Source organism: Plectropomus leopardus, chromosome 8 (assembly GCF_008729295.1).
Source record: "Plectropomus leopardus isolate mb chromosome 8, YSFRI_Pleo_2.0, whole genome shotgun sequence".
In the NCBI taxonomy this organism is placed as follows: domain Eukaryota; kingdom Metazoa; phylum Chordata; class Actinopteri; order Perciformes; family Serranidae; genus Plectropomus; species Plectropomus leopardus.
The window spans coordinates 19,606,077-19,627,190 of NC_056470.1; the positions used below are offsets into that span (position 1 = coordinate 19,606,077).

General features: G+C 39.7%; 1 protein-coding gene and 1 long non-coding RNA gene across 2 annotated transcripts; both read right to left on the minus strand.

Annotated features, from left to right (window-relative positions):
* Positions 1-1,569: 1,569 nt before the first annotated feature.
* Positions 1,570-3,938, minus strand: kcna2b (potassium voltage-gated channel, shaker-related subfamily, member 2b). The gene has a single exon (XM_042492394.1). The coding sequence runs from the start codon at positions 3,936-3,938 to the stop codon at positions 2,436-2,438; it is 1,503 nt and encodes a 500-aa protein (XP_042348328.1). The 3' UTR covers positions 1,570-2,435.
* A 39-nt stretch (positions 3,939-3,977) lies between these two features.
* On the minus strand, positions 3,978-7,796 carry LOC121947396. Its single transcript, XR_006106075.1, has 3 exons — positions 7,571-7,796; positions 6,619-6,757; positions 3,978-4,055 (listed from the first exon to the last, which is right to left on the minus strand). It is a non-coding gene; the product is annotated as an uncharacterized LOC121947396 (long non-coding RNA).
* Positions 7,797-21,114: the final 13,318 nt, after the last annotated feature.

Genomic DNA, 21,114 nt, shown 5'->3' on the forward strand with positions numbered 1-21,114 from the left:
TGAATATCAAAAAGAGAAACAAATACTGAGAGTAAAATGAATTTCTTTTACAACCCAAGATAAAGCATGCCAGGTGGTAGCACATTTGCCATCAGTGATCTAATAATAGAACACTTTAAGCTTGTTTCAGAGGCAGGCAAAGTTGACTCATTTTGATCTGTTTAAGGGGAGCAATATACAGGAAAGAGGGCCTGACATGCTGACATGATTTATCAGTTTTATTAGGTAAGAACAAACAATTTGACCTGTATTTCTAATATGCTGCTGAATATCATAGGCAAGCTTACTGTAGACTTTTTGTGTAAGATTTCGGGGGATTTAGAGGCATCTATTGGTGAGGATGGCAGATTGCAACCAGTTTAAACTTCTCCTGTTTAAAATTCTTCAGTGTTGTTCAGGAAGTTTTTACCAGTAGCCGAACATATTCAGAAAGTTCTCTTCCTCTTCAAGTGAAAAGGACTTTTAACTAGTAAAAACACTGAATAAAACAATTTAATGCGACAAAGCAGTGTTTCTCTGTTGCTGTTTGGCTCCTGCAGACAGGTTGATAGCCCAGCACCTGCTAATGTATGCTTAGCCTTTTTCTCTGATAACTTTAAGATCCAGACATTCAGGAGGTCTTTTCCTCTGCAAAACTAATGGACCCAGTGATTTAAACCAGTAAAAACACTGAAAAAATCAGTGCTTTTCCAAAACACAATGTCACAGAGGGGCTGCTAGCTACGGGGGAAAACGGGAAAACGTGTATGGCCCTATCTGAAGTGTTTGTTTGTTCATTCTCAGCTGCTGTATAAACGTGGCGGAGCAACATGGTAGACACTTCGGACGAAGACCCTCTCCCTATGTAGATATAAAAATACAACAATTCTTATTTTCCGGTGATTAAAAACAAAAGAAAACATATTGATTGGACATTTCTGCCAATATATACCCCTAAATCCTACATACTGGACCTTTAAATGCTGAGAAAAACAATGCCAACAATGCTGGAATGACAAAAGATGGACTTTAAAGATGTCATAGATTAATTTTAGTTTATCACTAATCTTGTTATTTGTGTGTGGGTCTTTAGAAAATCTGTCATTTTTAATTTTTACAGTTAATACCATAGAAAGCCTTAAACATAAAACTAGTTAACTTTGCTGTCATAAACTTGGCTGAAATTAGCTCCAGAAAAAAACAACAAACTAAAATCTTACCCTAGTCTGCTCCTTTATCTCATTTTATCTACTTCTATAAACATGGAATGCTATGAAGTCAAGAACAGCAACAGTTCTGCTGGGCAGTAGTGTCAAACCAAACACCTCTCACTGTGCGCCTGTTACTGTGGACTCAGGTAGCGGATAAAGAGACACTTAAAGGTAAAGTTAAGAGTAGAGTATTCACTATCTTTCTACATCTTCCCCATAAAAGGTGAGAAGCACACATTAATCATATTACTAAAAAAAATACCATGACAACAAATTGAATGAACACACATTAATGAAAAAACATTAATTTTGTTTAGAGATACATTTCGTTTGTCCACCTGCTAGCCTGCACTGGCTGAAAACAAAAAGAAGGCAGAGTCTTGGCAAGAGTGTACATATAGTAAATCCACTTGAGTTTCATTGAAGAAAAAAAAGCAGGAAAAAGAAGTTGTGCTGTTGTGATGCAGAATTACAGCACGGCACTGTCATCTATCTGTTGGTCTCTACAGAAGCCACTAGCTTGTACTAGACAATATGGCCCAGGGCCCATGGCCCGGGGAAGAATACCAGTGCACTCAGGCTTTTTTTTTTCTCTGACAGAGGAAGCAGTGTGACCATTTGGCCAAAAAGCATATTAGTATTTTTCTCTCTCGCGCTCTTTTTTGCTCACTTCAGTTTTCCTCTGACAGAACAGCAGTGATCTTAGTGATTTTGTTTTTCTCTGAGTCAGGACCTTGGCAGTTAGAGCAGCAGAATAAAGTTGCTCGTGAATGCTGATAATATGGCCTGTTTTTAATCACGAGTTAATAAGATAAGTTACATTTTAAAATAAATGTTACGCTGATCTAAATAGTTGTTATCGTGCATCTTCTCTCGATGGCAGTTTGAGCAAGAAGGTAGAAACTAGTGGTCCCTTTACGCTGTTAATATTGGTTATTACTGGTTAGGCTACGATTGGCTACTGTTACGAGCGGCATGACTACTGTCACATAGGTAAGACTAACTCCATGCAGACACTGACAATGTCCTAAATAAGACAGATGGCAGTTCTATGATATGCGGTGAAAGGTCCACAGGATATGGGAGAACATGAGGTCCTCTCAACTGACCTTTTCTTCAAGTTAATCTACTCTGGACTCCCACACTGGGTGTCATTCGTTGCTCAATACAGGGAGTCACACCTTCATCCTCCCGTTACAGTCCCTGTAGACCCCTGCTGAGGTTAACTGTCTACAATAGCTCACATTATACATCTGTGCGCATCTTAGTGATGTTTACATAGTTAGTGTTGGCCAGGGTGCAGTTTCCTGTTTTCATGCCCTCTGGTCTGAAGTCGTCAGTGCTGTGGTTCACAGCCTCCTGGATCTCCACGTAGTCAGATTTACTGAGAGTTGACCCACTGCCGCTTCGGCCACTCTTTTTCAGATCGTCAGCTGAGCTGGCTTTAGGCACACTTGGGATATTCAGGTACTGTGCCTGTTCCTCGCCCTCCGTCTCTCTGTGGTAGAAGTAGTTGAAGTTTGACACAATGACAGGTACAGGCAAGGCAATAGTCAGCACACCAGCGATGGCGCAGAGAGACCCCACGATTTTTCCTCCAATGGTTGTTGGGACCATGTCTCCATAGCCCACGGTGGTCATGGAAACCACAGCCCACCAAAAGGCCTCAGGGATGCTGCTAAACTGGGAACCTGGCTCGTCTGCTTCTGCGAAGTAAACAGCACTGGAGAACAGAATCACACCAATGAACAGGAAGAAGATGAGGAGGCCCAGCTCACGCATACTGGCCTTCAAAGTCTGTCCCAAGATCTGGAGCCCCTTGGAATGACGTGAGAGTTTAAAGATACGAAACACCCTGACCAAACGGATGACACGAAGAATAGCCAGAGACATAGCCTGCTGGCCTGCCTGGCCATCCTCTGGCCTCTCTGCAAGCTCTGTGCCCAGGGTGATGAAGTAGGGGATAATTGCCACAATATCAATGATGTTCATAATGTTGCCAAAAAATCCAGCTTTACTGGGACACGCAAAGAACCTAACTAGGAACTCAAAAGAGAACCAGATGATACAGAGGGTCTCCACAATGAAGAAAGGGTCTTTATAATAGGTCGAGCTGTCAAAGGTTGAGGTGCCGTTCGACATGGATTGCAAATTATAATTGTACATCTCCTCTTCTTCATCTCGGAAAACTGGCAATGTCTCCAGACAGAAGCTGACAATAGAGATAAGAATCACCATGACAGAAATGATGGCAATGATGCGAGCAGGACCTGAGCTCTCGGGATACTCAAACAGCAACCACACTTGTCTCTGAAACTCATTCTCTGGCAGAGGCCGCTCCTCTTCCTTTATGAAACCTTCATCCTCCCTGAAGATTTCCATAGCCTCCTCGCCCAATTCATAGAACCGGATCTCCTCAGAAAAAATGTCCAAAGTCACATTAACAGGCCGACGCAGCCTCCCTCCTGATTGGTAGTAATACAGAATGGCATCAAAACTTGGTCGGTTGCGATCAAAAAAGTACTCGTTCCGGAGAGGATCGAAATACCTCATCCTTTTCTTAGGATCTCCCAGCAGCGTCTCTGGAAACTGGGAGAGAGTCTTGAGCTGCGTCTCAAAGCGCAAGCCTGAGATATTGATGACGACCCTCTCGCAGCACTCATGATCCAGTTCTGGGTCATACTGGTCATGAGGCTGACCCGGATGTGCTGCGGCTTCATCCGCAGGGTCGCTGGTAGCAACCGTCATACTGGAAGAGGATGGGACCTGCAGGTTTCAGACAGCGTGGGGCCACGTCCGGCCACGAAGAAATAAAGGCTCCACGCGCTTGTGGGCTCAGATACAGGCAGATCTGCCTGCAAAGAACTACAGGACAGAAAGCAGAGAAAGACTGCAATATAAATCTGTTAACCATGTTGTGTTTTGAATGTAATGAGCAAGAAAACTCATGCTTCTAAGTGTATTTGTTAATTTAGATTTGGTGCATGCATATTCAGCAACTTGTATCCAATGGTACATATTTCTGAACTATTCATTTTCCCCTGACTAAAACTGTCAGTAATTTCCAGAAATGCTGTGTTATTTCAAGACCTTCCTGCAAACAGGCAAGAGAAGGGCAGTTGAAAATAACAAGCAGGGGGGGGGGGGGGGGGGGGGGCAGAAGCACTTGAGCGCATTGGCTCCATCATGTCTATGTGTATTAGGTTATGAGTTCTCCCTCATAGGAGCACACTGCAGGATCAATATGCCAGCCAGTAATACTGTATCAGCTCTCACAGGGTGCAATTACAACCAACAAATCTGATTATATGCTGAGTGCTCCATACAATCTCTGAGATGAATTTCCTCCCTCTGTATACTGTATATGTGTGATATGACCAAATGCCCCCCCTCAAAGCTGAGAAAAACTTAACCAAGTCTCTGATCAGATCATTAGTTAATTGCTTGTTTAGGGATATTTGTCATAGCCACACTGTAACAAATTGCGGTAAAAATATGGCCAAATTCTAACAATAATGTAGAATTTTTCCAAAATACAGTTAAAAAAACCCTCATCTAAATCTTTATGCTTTTTGGAGCCAATACAGAATACCCTAAGAATAAGTCTTAAAACCTAGAAATTGTCATTTTAGCACTCCCAGCTCCCTCATCTCTAAGTTAATGGTTTTTTTGAATGGGTTTTTGGTCAGATGCCTGAAATAAGGTCTGTGGTTAACACAAGCTCAACAGACTTTCATGTTTAGTTCTACCTCATAAAATACATCAGTACATACCCCACTTGTGAACTTAAAAGCTTGTATGTGTCTTAACAAAGGTGGCTGCTAATAAGTGGCTAAGTGAGACTACAGGACATTATCATGCTAAAAACTGCTTTTCATCATTGTGGTGGCGACGTTAAATTGTGCATCATAATGCGGGTAATTTATAGCCTTAGCTTTTTTACTTCTGGCGAATACATTTAGGCTTCACAAATCTTAAAAGTTGTGTTAATTAGTGAGGATTGTTGTGCTTAACAAACCTGTAAGTATCATACACCTTTGTTTACCACAGAAATGACTTTCTGCCATAATCCAAAACCCCACAGAAGAATCCCATAGGCTTTTTGATGAGGGAACCAGGGCGAACCTCTGAGGAATACTGTTATAAATTTAATGGTAGTAAGGATGATAAAAAATTATTGATCAGCCAATTAATCGGTCATTAAGAATTTAAGCAAACGTTTGAATTTAATCCATCAATCAGTATGTTACGTATACAATGCTGTCAAAGTATATGCAATATGTAGTTGTGAGCTTTAATTAGTGAGGATTGTTGTGCTTAACAAACCTGTAAGTATCATACACCTTTGTTTACCACAGAAATGACTTTCTGCCATAATCCAAAACCCCACAGAAGAATCCCATAGGCTTTTTGATGAGGGAACCAGGGCGAACCTCTGAGGAATACTGTTATAAATTTAATGGTAGTAAGGATGATAAAAAATTATTGATCAGCCAATTAATCGGTCATTAAGAATTTAAGCAAACGTTTGAATTTAATCCATCAATCAGTATGTTACGTATACAATGCTGTCAAAGTATATGCAATATGTAGTTGTGAGCTTTGATTGGGGAAAAAACACATTTAGTATTGTTTGAATTAGACAAAGTTTTTATGCTTTTTTGAATAATTGATTGTTAATATGACCAAAAATTGATCAAGGAATGTGCTCTCAGTTTGCAACCTGTAACGGTGTTGAAGTAAATATTGGTAGTGTCACTGGCAATTACAGCAGTTTCCTGTAAATTTATGTTAAAATTTGTTGCAATTGTTAATGTGGCCCACTGCATAACTGCAGAGCTGTTTGCACGTTAATATCAGCAGGTCATTGGTATCTGTAAATATTGGCTTTTTAAATAAAAAAAAGAAGAAATATCAGAATCAGCCAATATGCATATTTCTGCCTATATCACAAGTCAATATTCTTTTATTTTTGTATTGACAAACCGAACATGTACAAAACATCCACCCAAAGTTTAAGTATTTTTCTTAATTTGCACAATGAATGAATATTACATAAACTGAAAAGGACTACAGTTTTTGTAAACTGCTAGTGGGCCATCATAATTAGAGTATGCATAATATGATGTTAATCCTACAGAAGAGACTTGATAATTAAAATTAGGTGGGGAAAAAGTGGATACACTGATATAGGTTATCGGCCAAATGAGCTCATATATCGGCATATCGGATATCTGCAAAAAAATCCAATATCGTGCATCCCTAGTTTGACCAGTTTACTATAACCTTCAAACTTCATAGACCACTGCAGAAAGGCAGTATTAGGATGTAACGTATTGCGTAAGCCTACTTATTTCAGGCCACATTGTTTTATAATTTATTAAAGCAACATTATGGAATTAATCAACAAAAAAAAAAAGACTCCTACCTAGGCTATGTGCTTGTAAAGCTTGTTGACAGTGTGTCCTCTGGTGGTAACGGGCCCAACAGAAGTGTCCGACCAGAAGTCAGCCCCCGCGGTCAAGCAGCTCCTCTCTGCCGGCCATAAATCACCCGAAGCTCCGGCTCTGCAGCGGCGCGGGAGTGGGAGAGGGGACAAGGCGTGAGGATGCAGGAGTTACCTCCCTCGCCTCAGATGCAGCTATAGGCTACAGGTTGAAGCTGGGGCGGTGATGTTGTGGTGGGAATAGAGTGAGCAAAATCTTAAAATGCTTTGGCATGAGATTCTGATCAGCAAACCATGACGCCCCCACTTGAGAACAATACGCCGCCGCCTGCAACAACAGCAAAGGTAATCTTGTAGGCTGAGATCTGCAGACTGGGGAAGGGAGGCTGCGGGAGGTGCTGCTGTCAGGATTTCTACTCATCCGGAGATTTCATCTAAAGCAAAATCACCTGTTTGATCTCCAAACAGATGCGTCTGGAGGTTTTTGCATCCTCGCTCGTTAAAATGTTCTCAATTTATCTCCAAGTAAACTCCATCTTTTTTTCGGATGGGGAATATCCATATGAATACACCAATGATGCACATTAGAAACAGATGGAGGCTTATGTTCATAACCAATTCCATGAAATAACGCAGTCCTTTGAGGGCGTTTTTCATAGGTAAAAAACAACTATAGTTATTTGTGACAATTGGCAGCCAAGTTCATGCACTGGAGTGTTCAAACATTAAATGACAGTGTTGTCGTGGATTGACAAGCGAGTTAGTTAGTGAGTTAGTTTGGAGTGGCAGGTGCAGACATGCTCAAGCCATTTGCAGCCTTCTCCTGTGTGGATCATGGTCAGCCACAATAGACTCCATGCACTAAACAAAGCAGCATAGCGATATCTGTCGGACTACAGCGTTTAATTTCAGATAATGGCATGCAGGAATTCACCCTGGTTTCTCTTGGTGCGCGTGTATTTTTATCCAGTTTGTCTCCTCTTAAAAGGTGCCTTGAGGTCGTGAGTCCATTCCTTCATATCTGTCCTTCTGGCTTTATTTGACTAATCTGTCCGGCGGATGTGTCATCTCATCACGACCAACTGTTTTTGAGCTGCCGGCTCTTTCCATGTCTCTCATATTTCACCATAATTCACCATAGTTGAGGTGCGTGGGCTGCAGTCGGGCATCGCAGCGCATACTAAAAGAGATTCTTGCGCGCCTCGCCCCATCCCTCTGCGCTCCCCCTTCCCCTGAACACTCGTGTCCTCACTGCTCCACATTAAAGGGGAAGCATCGCCCACCACAGGGTGGAAACGGTTTTCAACAAAAACACACGCGTCTCAGGAGAGAACAAAGGATAAAACAACATTTAAAGGTGGAAACTGACAACACCAGGAATAGATTTCTCCTAAAAATGCTGCAATCGACAGCCTTCCCAATGCAAATGTTGTCTCGCCCAAGGAGAGACAGAAAATGAATAAAACGAACAAAAACGATAAAATATTTTCTGTATGGTCTGCTAAGAAAAAATGAGGAACAAAATTTGGATTTTTCCCTCTGAAATGATATGAGGGTAATGAATTGAGGGAATTAGGGATAATGAGCGAGCAGCTACAGTACCCCTGCATGTCTGCAAACACTGTTTGAACTGAACACAAAGTCCCTGTCTAAACTATTCTAGTGACCCAAATGAGTCATTATGTCATCATTTTCCTGTATCTTATGGCTTTACACTGTAAAACCTGACAAGATGGTTTTACTTTAAAAAAAATCTAATAAACCAAATGCCTTGAAAAATGTAAGTGACTTTAACTATTAGTCTTAATTCATGTTTACTATACATATGTGATTGTTAAGTTTACTTATGGTTAAGTCATATTTACTTAATTTTGTAAAGTCATTGCAACTTAAAAATGACAAGTTTTCCATCTGTCCAAGTTTTAGCAACTACAACCAAGTTTACTGAGCTATATATCTGTATTCTGTTGGTTGTAAACTAGTCAGTCATATTTGTACATACATGTTAACTGTTAATCACCAATCCCCAACCTCACCACCACCACCAAAAAAACCCCAAAACCTCACAGATCTCCAAACTTCATCAATGGCAAAACGCTATTTGAGATAATCAAGTTAAGTCAGACTTAAAATTGGTTTACTGAAGTTGCTATCACTTAAGTTGCAACAACTTCACAAAATTAATTAAATACAACTAAATTTTAGGTAAACTTAAAGATTATATAAAGCATTAGTTATATTTACTTTCCTTTTTGAAGGAAATTGGCTTCCAAGATTATTTTAAGTCAGATTTGACAGTGTAGCACTTGACTGCATGCACAGGTCTAAATGGATAAACTGTCTGTGTGTATGCTTTGTTACGTTTGTTCACAGAAATATAATAGCACAGTATTCGCTCACAGTATGATGGTAGAAACCCCAAAATGAGGGCAAAATGCCATGTGTGGGGTCCTTAATGTATGCCCTGACCATTTACAGACCTACACACTGTATCACAGTTCACTTGTTATTGCTTAGACCTATTAAGCACATGCAGGCACTCAAACACACAGAGGACTGATGCTAACAACTCTAAATGCAAAAATGAACCAGATGAAATTCATGTCAAATCCAACAATTATACAGTCAAATTAACTAGTGCAGTGGAATTTCCCTGCAGACAGTCTTCCCTGCCCTTCTTCCCTCCTTTCCCTGAAAGTGGGCCAGGTGAAAACCCAGATATGTTTTTAGGCGGAGAGCAGGAATTGCGCATGAAAGAAAAAAAGAGACTCCACGACTCCCTGATGAATACATGAGGAATTCCACATGTCCTTCCCCATCATGTATTCTCCTTGCTCTGCCATTCTCTCCTGCCCAAGGACAGGTTGATGATGATATGCAATCCTTCTGCAATCAAAGTGTCAAAATACTGATTAAGATGATGGCATGCAACCAAAGGGACTACAGTAGCCGTAGCCCACTTTGCACAGAGCTGAAGGTTGAAGGTTTCAGCGAGCAGCTATTGACACTTTTACATAAGCATGCTGATTGATTGGCAGGAAGTCTTAAATCCTCATCGTCCGTGAAAATGAAGAGGGCCCAATTCTAAATGGAGGGCAGCTACGAGCCCAGCCACCAATATCTAATGCTGGTTGTCAGTAGTGTAATGATTCATCCTCCACCACAGTCATAGCAATCATCTATTACACTGTTTTACTAGTGGGGTGGGGAAAAGGGCACGTAGCGTATGGGATATGGGATTTAGTTTGCCGGAGGAAATATGAATCATATCCTCTGTGGTTGAAATGTTTCATTTTATTCTTGCAACTATTTTGCATTAACAGTTTGTATTAACTGCCTACATTTGGGTGACATTTCATGTTTGAAATCAATCTTCATGACCATAATCTTTTCCTTAACCTCAACCAACTTGTTTTAGTAATCATACACTGCAAAAAGTAACTAGTTTTTTCTTACCTTAAAAAGTTATGATCCACGCTGCCTTAAAAATTTAAGCTGACCAACCTTAAAGAGTTATTTTGTAGTGATTCAAAACAAAGTATCTCTAGTCAAATAATCCTGATATTTATTCAGTTGTACTCCACTCCTTTAGCTATGTAAACCAAAGGATTTAAGAATACTGAATTAAGATTAATTTATGTAAAAAAAGGAGTTTTTACAGTTACGTAATTAACATAAGGTTAACTAGGTGAGGTTGCCAAAAATAAAGCTACTGCGGTTAGGTTTAGAATAACACACATATTGAGGACGTACCATAAAAATGACTGAAAATTCACTCAAAGCTCAAACATTGGTCTCCTTGGAAATTCTACAGGGGAAGTCCTGTGTTTTATGGCCCATCCAACATGCCTTTTTATGGAGCGCACGCTGATGATTATTAGTCAGCTGACAGATGCCCCTTTTCTATAAGATGCCACCCAAAGTTCAGTGGCAGTCAACACTGCAGTTTCTAATATTCCTGGGAGTAACATATTATGATTGATATGTTACCTATCTTACATTTCACACACACTTAATAGATGTATAGATAAACAAACAAACAAACAAACAAACAAACAAACAAATAATAGGAGCAACAGATTGCATTGAGCTATCTTTTTAAATATAAATGGGGATGTTTGGGCACAGTTGCTACCCTTATTGTGATGCTTTAAAAAAAAACCCTGATCTATAATATACAGCACTAATAGTTTATATTGCTTTCGCACAGTTGATGCAGAGCTTGAATTAATCCTCTGACAATTTCATATCCTTAATTCTGTCTCCAGTTCCCTCTCACCTTCATGTTGTGCCAAGTCTCTGCAAAATGGGACCATTGATTCTGTTTTGTGTTCAGCTGAGCAGACCAGATGGAACCTCGCAGAGAAACTTAAGAATGCTTTCCAACCAGTGACCCCACGTGACTGCTGTACCCACATCTGAGCACTTTTTCACTTTATAAAACTATTTTTTTTTTTAAATTGGCAATTTTAGCCTCTTGTGCCTGCTGGTGCACTGAAGTGGATGGGGACCTGGCTGAGGGGGAGTCCCAAAATGTCTAGACAGATATGCAGATGGAATAATTAGGACAACAAGTGCAGGGAGTAATTAAATGAGAGAACAAATTCATTTTTGACCCATTACATTTAGCTGTTTTACTGCAGCACAAACAGCTCAGTTGAGATGATCAGCATATTCGTGTCAGTGTGTGAGTCAGCAGACCTACACACCTTAAAATCTCCACCCTTTTCTATGCAGCAGAACATGTGGAAGTGAGAGAGGGAGGAGGAGAGAGAGTGAAGGAGAGAGGAGGGCGTTGATCCAAGTTATGACAGCAGACTGCAGGGGAGGAGCTTCGTCCTGGATGACCTCTGCTGGTGCTGCAGCAGGTGATCATTCACAAGCTTGCTCTCTCTCTCTAACACACACACACACACACACACACACACACACACTCACTCACTCACTCACACAGATGTAATAATCTATTGTGGTGGCATGTGCATTCACCCACCACCAGAACACAAGCATACACTGACATACACAGTTATACAAAGTCAAAGTCATCACTCCTCTCTCCCTGCATGTCTCCCGGTGGGGTCCCTCTATATTTAGAGATTGACCTTGGAAGTTCTCTACCTGCCTGTTCAGAGCAGACAGGCTGATGATGGCTGCTTTCATAATGAGATACGTCCTCACCTTCTGAGTAGAGTACTCTACTATTGATTTTGGATGTGGTTTCACTTTTTGTTGTTCTCACAGCCTTGAAAACATGGAAAAATCAATGGCCCAACTGGTCCAAAGGTGTGGCTTGGCTTGGAGAGGAAACTTGGGAGTATATTAATGACATCTATACTGCATTGAGTAAGTTTGCAGGGCTGAAATGGGTGCCATATGCAGAGATATCCTTAACAATGAAGCTTGGCAGTATGCTTTGAAATGTTCATTGAATGTGCAATGACATTATGGAGTTCTCCTCTCACACTGCAGGCAGCAGCTAAGTGCTGCCTGTCTAGTCAGCTCACTCAAATCAACAGTTAATGTACATGAGCCACACAGCCTGCACAGTCGATCATACTGTCTGTAGTGTGTGTTATTTGACTGTGACTCATGGTAACACCGTGAGCAGGCATCCCATCATCCTTTGAGCAACACTTGACGCCAGAGTAATGATGCTGAGGGGACCAGAGTAAATATTGGCACATTTCTGCAAACCACATATGGAACATTTGTACTTTATTATGCAGCAGATATGTCAAAAGTTTTACATTTCAACAATGCTGTGGTTATGTTTAGGCATAATACCACGTGGTTAAGGTTAGGAAATGATTATGTTTTGCCTTAAAATACTCGCTCTGGGTGACACGCTCACAACTGGATGTGCAGCTGATTTCTTGCTAAAAACACCTGGTTTAGATGGCGTTTGCAGCTGGGAATGGCACCAATGTTTCTCTATAAAACATCCGCCTCTGGTGGCACAATCATGGCCACTATTATCTTGTTAAAAAACACCTAGTTTTGTTGGCACAAGCACAGCTGGATATGCACTTGATGTCTCCCTAAAAACATGCTTTTGGTGGCAGAATTGCAACTGGAAATGCCACAGATGTCTTGCTAAAAACAAATAGTTTTGGTGGCACAATCGCAACTGTAAATAGGGTGAATGTTTAGCATCTTGCTAAAAAACATCCAATTTTGGTGGTAGAATCACAGCTGGAAATGCTGCTGATGTCTTATTAATGACACCCAGTTTTGGGGACACAATTGCAACTAAAAGTCCTGCATGTATTTCACTTAAAACACACAGTCTTGTTGGCACAATTGCAGCTGGAAATGGGAATGGGCCAATGTTTTTAAAAAAACACATGCCACTTGCAACCATGGCTCAAAAGCCACCAGTGTCTTGCAAAAAACACCACTTTTTGGTGGTTCAGTTGCCACTGAAAATCCTGCAGATGTCTCACTAAAAACACCTGGTTTTGCTGGCACAATTGCGATTGGAAAAGCTGCTGATGTATCGCTGAAAGACACAATTTTGTTGTTTGTTGGTCTCAAACAGTGGTCTGCAGCTAAGCAGCTGTTTCCCAAGGTTTTACACCATCCTTTCCACCTGACGACAAAGTCAGCTCATATACATGTAATCAGAACTGCATTACATTGATATGATATATGCATATGAAAGGCACATGTAACAGAGATGTGCTTTGCAGTAACGTACAATGCAAATAATGTTTGCTACCAATATGAAGCTCAAAAGTGTAGCACTTTATTTGACAAAGGGATAAAATGTTGTGTTTTTAACCTTTTTAAAGGACATTATTTAATTAAAAGTAGTGCAGTGTTGCATTACATCCAATTCACTGATATTCATGAAATTTTGAATACTTTCTTATTGAATTGTTGGAATTCATGCTTTCTGATTTGGAAATGTAAATCGTGAAACACAGAATAAAGAAAAACTGAAATGGAAAACAGATAAATTGGGAGAATATGACATAATCTGGAAAAAATTCAAATGGATTTCACAGGGTTCTTTTCATATTGGCTCAATGACTCTGTTACAGAGGAGCCTTGTTCTGTCTGTTCAGTGTAACTACAGTGGAGACTTCTGTTGTATGAGTCTGTTTTTCTGTAACCAGCCCTTCTGAGCTGCCCTTCTAAAACACCATCACTGTGTGCAGCTCTGTACGGGAAACACTTATTAAACATTGACATTTCCTGTGTGCCAACAGCATTTTACAGTATGCTGTGAATGTCCCAGTGAACTTAAGAAACTAGAGCAACATTAACTGATTACACCATTAAAATACCATTATATATCAATTTTTAGCAGGCGTAAAATCACAATTTTATGATATAAAGCATTGCATTTTGCATTTCTGTAACCTATTTCATGTTTTTGCTTTGCTCTTTGACCTTTAGCCCGTTAAAGGGTAACTTTTTTGTATTTTTTTTCGACCTGGACTCTATTTTCCCATGTTTTTGTGTCTATGTGACTGACAGAAACAACAATTTTTTAAATTTTTTATTAATACTATTGAAAGTGAATGAGACAGCCAGAAGCTGTGAAACAGACTGTAATGCAAGCATTTAGGGCATTTGTGCACTGTCTGTGTACGTCCTCTAAAAGTGCTCTTTTTGCCACTGACAGACTCGGATTATTATTCTAAGTGTCTGACAATATTACAGAAACGATCCCTCACAGGATAGACTTTTTTTTAAAAAATGCAATATCCTTTTTGTTTAACCACAAACAGCATAGAAGTCACTACTGCCAAATCTTTCAAAATCCATTTACATCAACAGCAATTTATGTCATCATAAAAGTCACAAAAACAAGCTGCAGTTGAGCTTGGTAACACAATTACAACCAGAAATGGTGCAGATGTCTTGCTACAAAACACCCGCGTTTGGTTGCACAAATGGCACCAATGTTTCACTAGAAAACACCAAATTTTATGGCACAATCAAGGCTGGAAATCCCACAGATGACTTGCTAAAAATATAGCTGCTTTTGGTGATACCATCACTGCTGGAAATACTGCATATGTCTTACTAAAAAATAACTGGTTTTGTTGTTTGTTAGTTTAACAGTGGTCTGCAAATTGGCAGCCGTTTGCCTTGCTTTTATGCTATCGAATATCCTCTTGATCTCCAGGATAAAAAGTCAGCTCATGCACATGTAATCAGTGCTGTGTAACTTGGGAAACTTTGATATGGTACGCATGAAAGGTACAAATGTAACATGTCCGTAGTTTGTAGAAACGTACAACAAAAAAATTGTCCTCTGGCGACTGAGCTGGGTGCATGGGGGAAAGAAAAGGGGGGATAAGGTTGAAATGATGTCAGACAATTGTCACAGAAGAGGATTGGGGGAAGGGCAAGCAAGGAGATGAACCAACACAATGTTCAGGAGAGGTGTATTTAGAAGTGTGCAGAAATTGAAAGTGAAGGCGGAGCGACAGAACAATAGAGGTGGAGAGGGTAGCAGATAAAGGTCAGAGTGACAGAGTGATGAGTCATCCAGTCGAGCACAGCAGCATCCCTCTCTCGCTCTCTGTTTCACACTATCACCCTCTCCACCATCTGTCTGTTTGTTCTGTCAGCAAAAACTGAGATGACTGGCAGCAGATCACCTCATCCAACAGCTACAAAAACAATCAATGTGTCTTAACATCTGGTTTAAATATGTTGGGGATATTGTTTTGAATGTTTTTGTTTGTGTGCCTGCATGTATTTGAGTGTTTATATCTGAGATGGTTTTGTTTTGTGTGTTTGCATAGAGAACATATGTCTGGGTAAGGGGTCGCACATCGTCTCCTGCACTTGTGGCTGAAAGTCGGAACTGATCAGCCAATCAGCATCCAGAAATAATCAGATTTTTATGTGGAAGCACTAGCAACAGCATCATCACCGTTAGCAACCGTCCTCCCCAGCTGCCAATGGTGTGGCTCTGCCGGTGAACATGGAAATGTCACACAACTGAAAGTCATAAAGGAAAACTGAGTCACATGCACTGAAGGTGGGAGGGATGACAAAGTTTTGTCTATTTTATGTGGTGTTTTGGAAGTAAGGGTACTTTGTAATCATTAGTGGGAATATTTCAAAAGGTCTTTCAAAGTTAAAAAATTTTAGAGGGTCTTCAATCAACTCAAGTCAGCTTTCCTTATATAACCTACAATCGTAAAATTCTCTGAGGGCTTTAGCAACCTGAGTAACATATGACCCCCAGTTTGGGTGAGGAAAAACAAAACAATGCATGTAGCTTAAAAGTGGCTATAATCGAAATTTTAACAATAAAAAATCTATCATATTGACAATGTGAAAACAATGTGATAATGTCAAAGGGTTTGCTCATAGTCAGGATCCTACAGGTAATTATTACCCTCAGCTTTTTAAAGCCATCCAGCTTTACTCTCACAGCATTGTTTCCAGCTCGGCTCAGCACCAACAGCAGACACAATTTGCAAATAAGTGGTAAACAAAGTGAAGCATTTCACAGCTTAAGAGCCAGATATTTTCCTCAGTAGTTGGCAGAGACCAAAAACAGAGAGAAACAAACACAATTCCAAATGACTGATAATATTGCTCCTTGCTGGATGTGTGATTAGCAACCATTTGCTATATCAACTTAAAGGTGATGATAAGACGGATGTGCTGATCACGCAAGAATGCATAACAATTATGGGACCTGGAGGCTTTTTGCCAAGAAGAATGGGGAGATTTACTATCTGAGGAAATAAAGGACCTAAACTAAGAACTATTACAAAAGACTGGAAGCTGTCATTGATGCTAAAAGAGGTAATACATACTCTTAAGAACTAGGCGAAAACAAACTCTTAAACAGGGACCATCTTAGATTTTTTTTATTGCTGTTTTGTTTAGAAGTTGTGCTTTTCTGTGCTGCCCTTTAGTTTAATTTGAATCCCATTAAATATAAAAGAAATGTGTTTTGCCTGATCACACATGCTTTATTCAAGAAATGTAGCTCTTTGAATCTTAGCAAATTGGCTTGATTTCTCAAAAAATATAGAAAAAAGGTGATGAGTAACTTGCAAGAAATGACCCCAAATTTAGCCAGAAATTAGTTCAAAAAAATAAAAAATTCCAACACAATTACTTGAAATAAGCACAAAAAAGGAAAGGTAAAAGAACACAAACAGGAAATTACCTGAAAACGTGATAAAATAAAATGAATAACAATACATTTTTGTCTGTAACCTAATTTAAAATAAATACCTGTAATAATAGTTTTCTTGATATTTTTCCTTTTTTTTTGATAATTTTCTGATGATTCTCTTTCTCACTCTCTTAAAGCAAATCTTTCTTTGTCTTTCAATTTTTCGTTTTAGGAAACTGTAGGACACTTCTTGCCAAGTTGCTCATAATTTTTCCTCAATGTTTCTGAAAGAAATTAAACCAATTTGTTCAGGGTTTAAATATCTGTGAAAAGTATCTTAATGCAGCATGCTGATACAGGTTTCAAAGGGCTAACTTAAGAGCAGAACTGTGTGTCAGTGTTACCTCGATAACTTACTTCTGCTGATCTTCCCAACCCAAAAAAACAACACCAGTCAGTGGAGTTTTAAAGTCATTTAAAGTCATTTCTAGAGACGTTAGTATATCCTCATTGTGTGCTGTTGTTGGCATTCAGCTCTGTAATTTCTCAGTGTTGTGTGTGCACAATCTGATGTTGGCTCATGAAGGGTTTTGTTGGTATTGTCTTAACTCCACTTAGACCTGCTGTTGAAAAAAGACTTCCCGCTTGGTTGAGACTCAATCTATACACATACATGCACACTGTATACATTACCTCAAAACACACCGAGACACACAAAATGACACAGTGCCAATGCTTGCACTTGTACACATAACACTACTGATACCATCACAGGCAGCTTAAGTGATGATCCCTTCACTTTACCTCTAGAGGGCTAAATTTGTTGTATTTGCCCATTCTATTCATCTTTACAACAACCCTCCCTTGTTGCTATGGAGATTTCCTGGTGTAGCACCATGGCTGGTGGTGAGCTTTAATGACGTCATAGGTATTTCTGTGATCTCAAAGTATTTCTCACCAACATGTTTAGTAATAAAGCCAGAGAAATGAAGAGGCAGGCAAAGAGCCAGAGAGGGAACAATCATTGTCCATAATTGTGCTGTTCGGATAAACATTAGGAGTATTTAGTCTAGAACTATCACCACATTTCCAATATGCCTGAAAGAAAGGCAGTTTGATACTCGTGGACACACAATAGCCTGAAGAGATGGCAGAGTTATTAGCGAGCTGGTGGGCTCACTGGAGCAATAAAGCACACTTGCTCATACACAAGATGACAGTGTGATGGCTGAAAACCACTGTTAGAATGTTAATATTTACCTCCTGCGGCACCGAGATGATATGAAGTTTTCCACTGGACTCACACACAGCTCAGTTCACTTTCTTTCTCTTCAAGGAGCAGCCAAATGTGTGGCAATAATATCCTCTTAAACCTGGGAATCACCATCTCTTTTCCAAGCCAAATATAAATCCCTGGTGATGCTGCAGTTCTTAAATCTCTCAGACAGAGAAGTGTCTTTTATTTTGTAATATTATCTTTCTGTTGCTATGATATTTACAAATAAATGCAGTATAGTCTCATTTAGGACCTTATGACTTTCCCAATGCAGAAAACACAAATGGAATTACAGAATTTGACAATAAACATGGAATCCCCTGTAAAACACAGGATTCCATAGATTTTGCCAAAATGTGTACGCAATTTATAAAATATCAGGGTTTTTCCTACCATTAGGCTTTTTTTTACAGCACCTAAGCTGAATCGCTGTGGAATGATAGGCATCGCGCAGCGGTAATGCCACTGGCCACAACCATGGCAAATGCCGCTGCTTTGTCAATGTGTGTAAGCAACAGACACCGATGCACCGACACACTCTTGGCAGCGGTATGATACACACCAGTCAGCGGCTATTTCTGATGCCACTGGCAAGCACTTAAGTATACAGAGCAGAAAGTCCATATAGGCCAGGTGTGAATGGTGAAACTAACTCTGTGAAACTAAGAGTGTCAATGGAGTTAACTTAATAACAGTGTAGTATGCTTGTATGTGTAGCATGCTACACTTGTAACTTATGTCACGTGACCTGACACTATGTGGCAAGACGTTTACTTATTTCAAGACAAGCTATGATTTTTTTTAAACCTAACCACATGCTTTTGTTGCCTAAACATGAGGAAATAAACCTAAAACATTTGACTACTATTTCAAAATAAGGTGTTACACAGTACAAATACATGTATCAAAATAAGATTATTTGGATTGTCTTCACAAAAAGTTCAAACGTCACCTTCCCAACCATCCCTTATAAATTAGGAATACCACAAAATTGTGGTGGGAAATTAGCCCAATCACTGATGTTGGGTTGACAATGAACGTTATTGTTGGGCCCTGCGGTCATCCAAAAAAACTAAGGAATTTAACATTTGCAACTAAATTTAGAGCAGACAAATATGAAGCTCAGATGTACGGCAAGGATGAAAAGGTTTGTTTTATAACTGTCTTGAAGCACTTCATAAATTCATTGATATTAGATACATTTTAAATATCGTCTTCTTCAACTGTTGGAATTCTGTTGATCCACCACATGATTAAACCCTCTTTCTAATGACAAATGTTCTTAAATCGTGACACACAGAATTAAAAAACAAATAAAATAAATCGAAACCACTGAATTTGGGAAAAAAATACAAAAGAATGTGGGAAAAATTTCACAGATTTCATGGGGCCCTTCTCATAAAGGATATCTCCAGTCAGTCTATCACAGAGGGGCCTTGTTCTGTCTGTCCAGCACCACAACAGTGGAGACTTTTGTTGTACGAGTCCATTTGACTAGCCATTCAAAATGCTGTGAGCCAAACGCTGTTCACTTCTAAAACGCTGTTACTGTTTGGGTTAACAATGAACAATATTGTTGGGTCGTGTTTGATTTGACATCTGACATGAGGGATTGGCCCAGTCACCCTGTTTCAAAAGAGTCTTGTTCTTTCTGTTCAGTATAACTACAATGGAGACCTCTGTTGTACGAGTCTGTTTTTAAGTAACCAGCCCTTCAAAGGGTCGCAAGCCAAACGCTGTTGCTCACTTCTAAAACACTGTCACTGTGTGCAGCTATACATGTGAAACACTTATTAAACACTGGCATTTCCTGTGTCAACAGGAAGGAATGCCCCAATGAACTTTTGAAACTAGAGCAACATTGATTGATTACACCATAAGAAATGGTGCAGAATCATAATTTTATGATGTAAAGCACTGCAATTACTTGATCCGGTGTCCTATACTGTAAACTTTTTGATGTTTTTGCTCGACCCTTATTTCACCTTTAGCCTGTTAAAAGGTAATGTCAGTATTTTTCAACTTGGGACTCCATTTTCCCATGTTTTTGTGTCTAATTGAAAGGGGACAATTTTAAAATGTATTTCAATATTGAGCATGCTGCTGATGGCAGCGTCAATACAGGCTGCAATGTAGTCAGTTTATGTCCACCAGAGGTGTTTGTTTTTGCAATTGACAGACTCAGATTATCATTCTAATTGTCTGACATTATGGAAAGGGTCCCTACAGAGATAGACCTTTTTGTTAAAATGTAAGATCCTTTTTTGTTTAACCACAATCAGCCTCAAAATTACTAATGCCAGACCCACCAGACGCATTTTAAGGAAAACCAAACAGAATTTTCATTATCGTAACAACACACTGCATTCAAAGTCTACAGAAACAAAAGAAAACCCACAAAAACCATCTCGGTTCATCTTCCCAATGTTCCAACAATCACCAAATCTGATTTAGTTGAAATTAATTCATTCAATTCATAATAATTCACCCAGTTAGATGAGAAAATATGTTGGCTGTTGAATTACTGTTTATTATATAAAGACTGGTGAAATTGGCAACGGCGATTCCAAGGCTGTTTCTGTTAAAACAAAAATGATCTTACTCTTTCACAAAAAGGTCAAGGGTTTTCAGCATGTTGATTTATTTGTGCTGCACTACCACAATTTCAGCATTTGCCATCACATTTATATTTTTGGGCGCTGTATTTGTCTATCTTTCCTCTGGGCACAGACAAAGCAGCAGAGCACCAAGTGCAGCAAAAGTGAAACTCAGACGTTCGTCTATTCAAATATTTTTTGTGTTGTCTCTCGTTTTCCAACCTATTTTAGATTAAAACAGCTGCATTTCCATAGAAAACACACACTTCGCAGTCCAGTGCTGGGAGTAACCAGCACGAGGAAGTTTGCTTTCACTCACCTCTGCAGCAGCTGCTCTTCTAATCCATTGATCTGATCCGAGCAGCTTTGATCGAAACACTAAAGTCTGTCCTTGTTGGGATCCTTTCCCTGTTTCGAGATACCTACAATAATAATCTGAGCCTGTCAGTGGCAAAAACAAGCACTACAGTGGACATAAACTGACGGTGCACATATGCTCTGAAGGG

Coding starts and splice junctions, on each gene's coding strand:
- kcna2b (XM_042492394.1), bottom strand. CDS start 3,938: ATGACGGTTGCTACCAGCGACCCTGCGGATGAAGCCGCAGCACATCCG.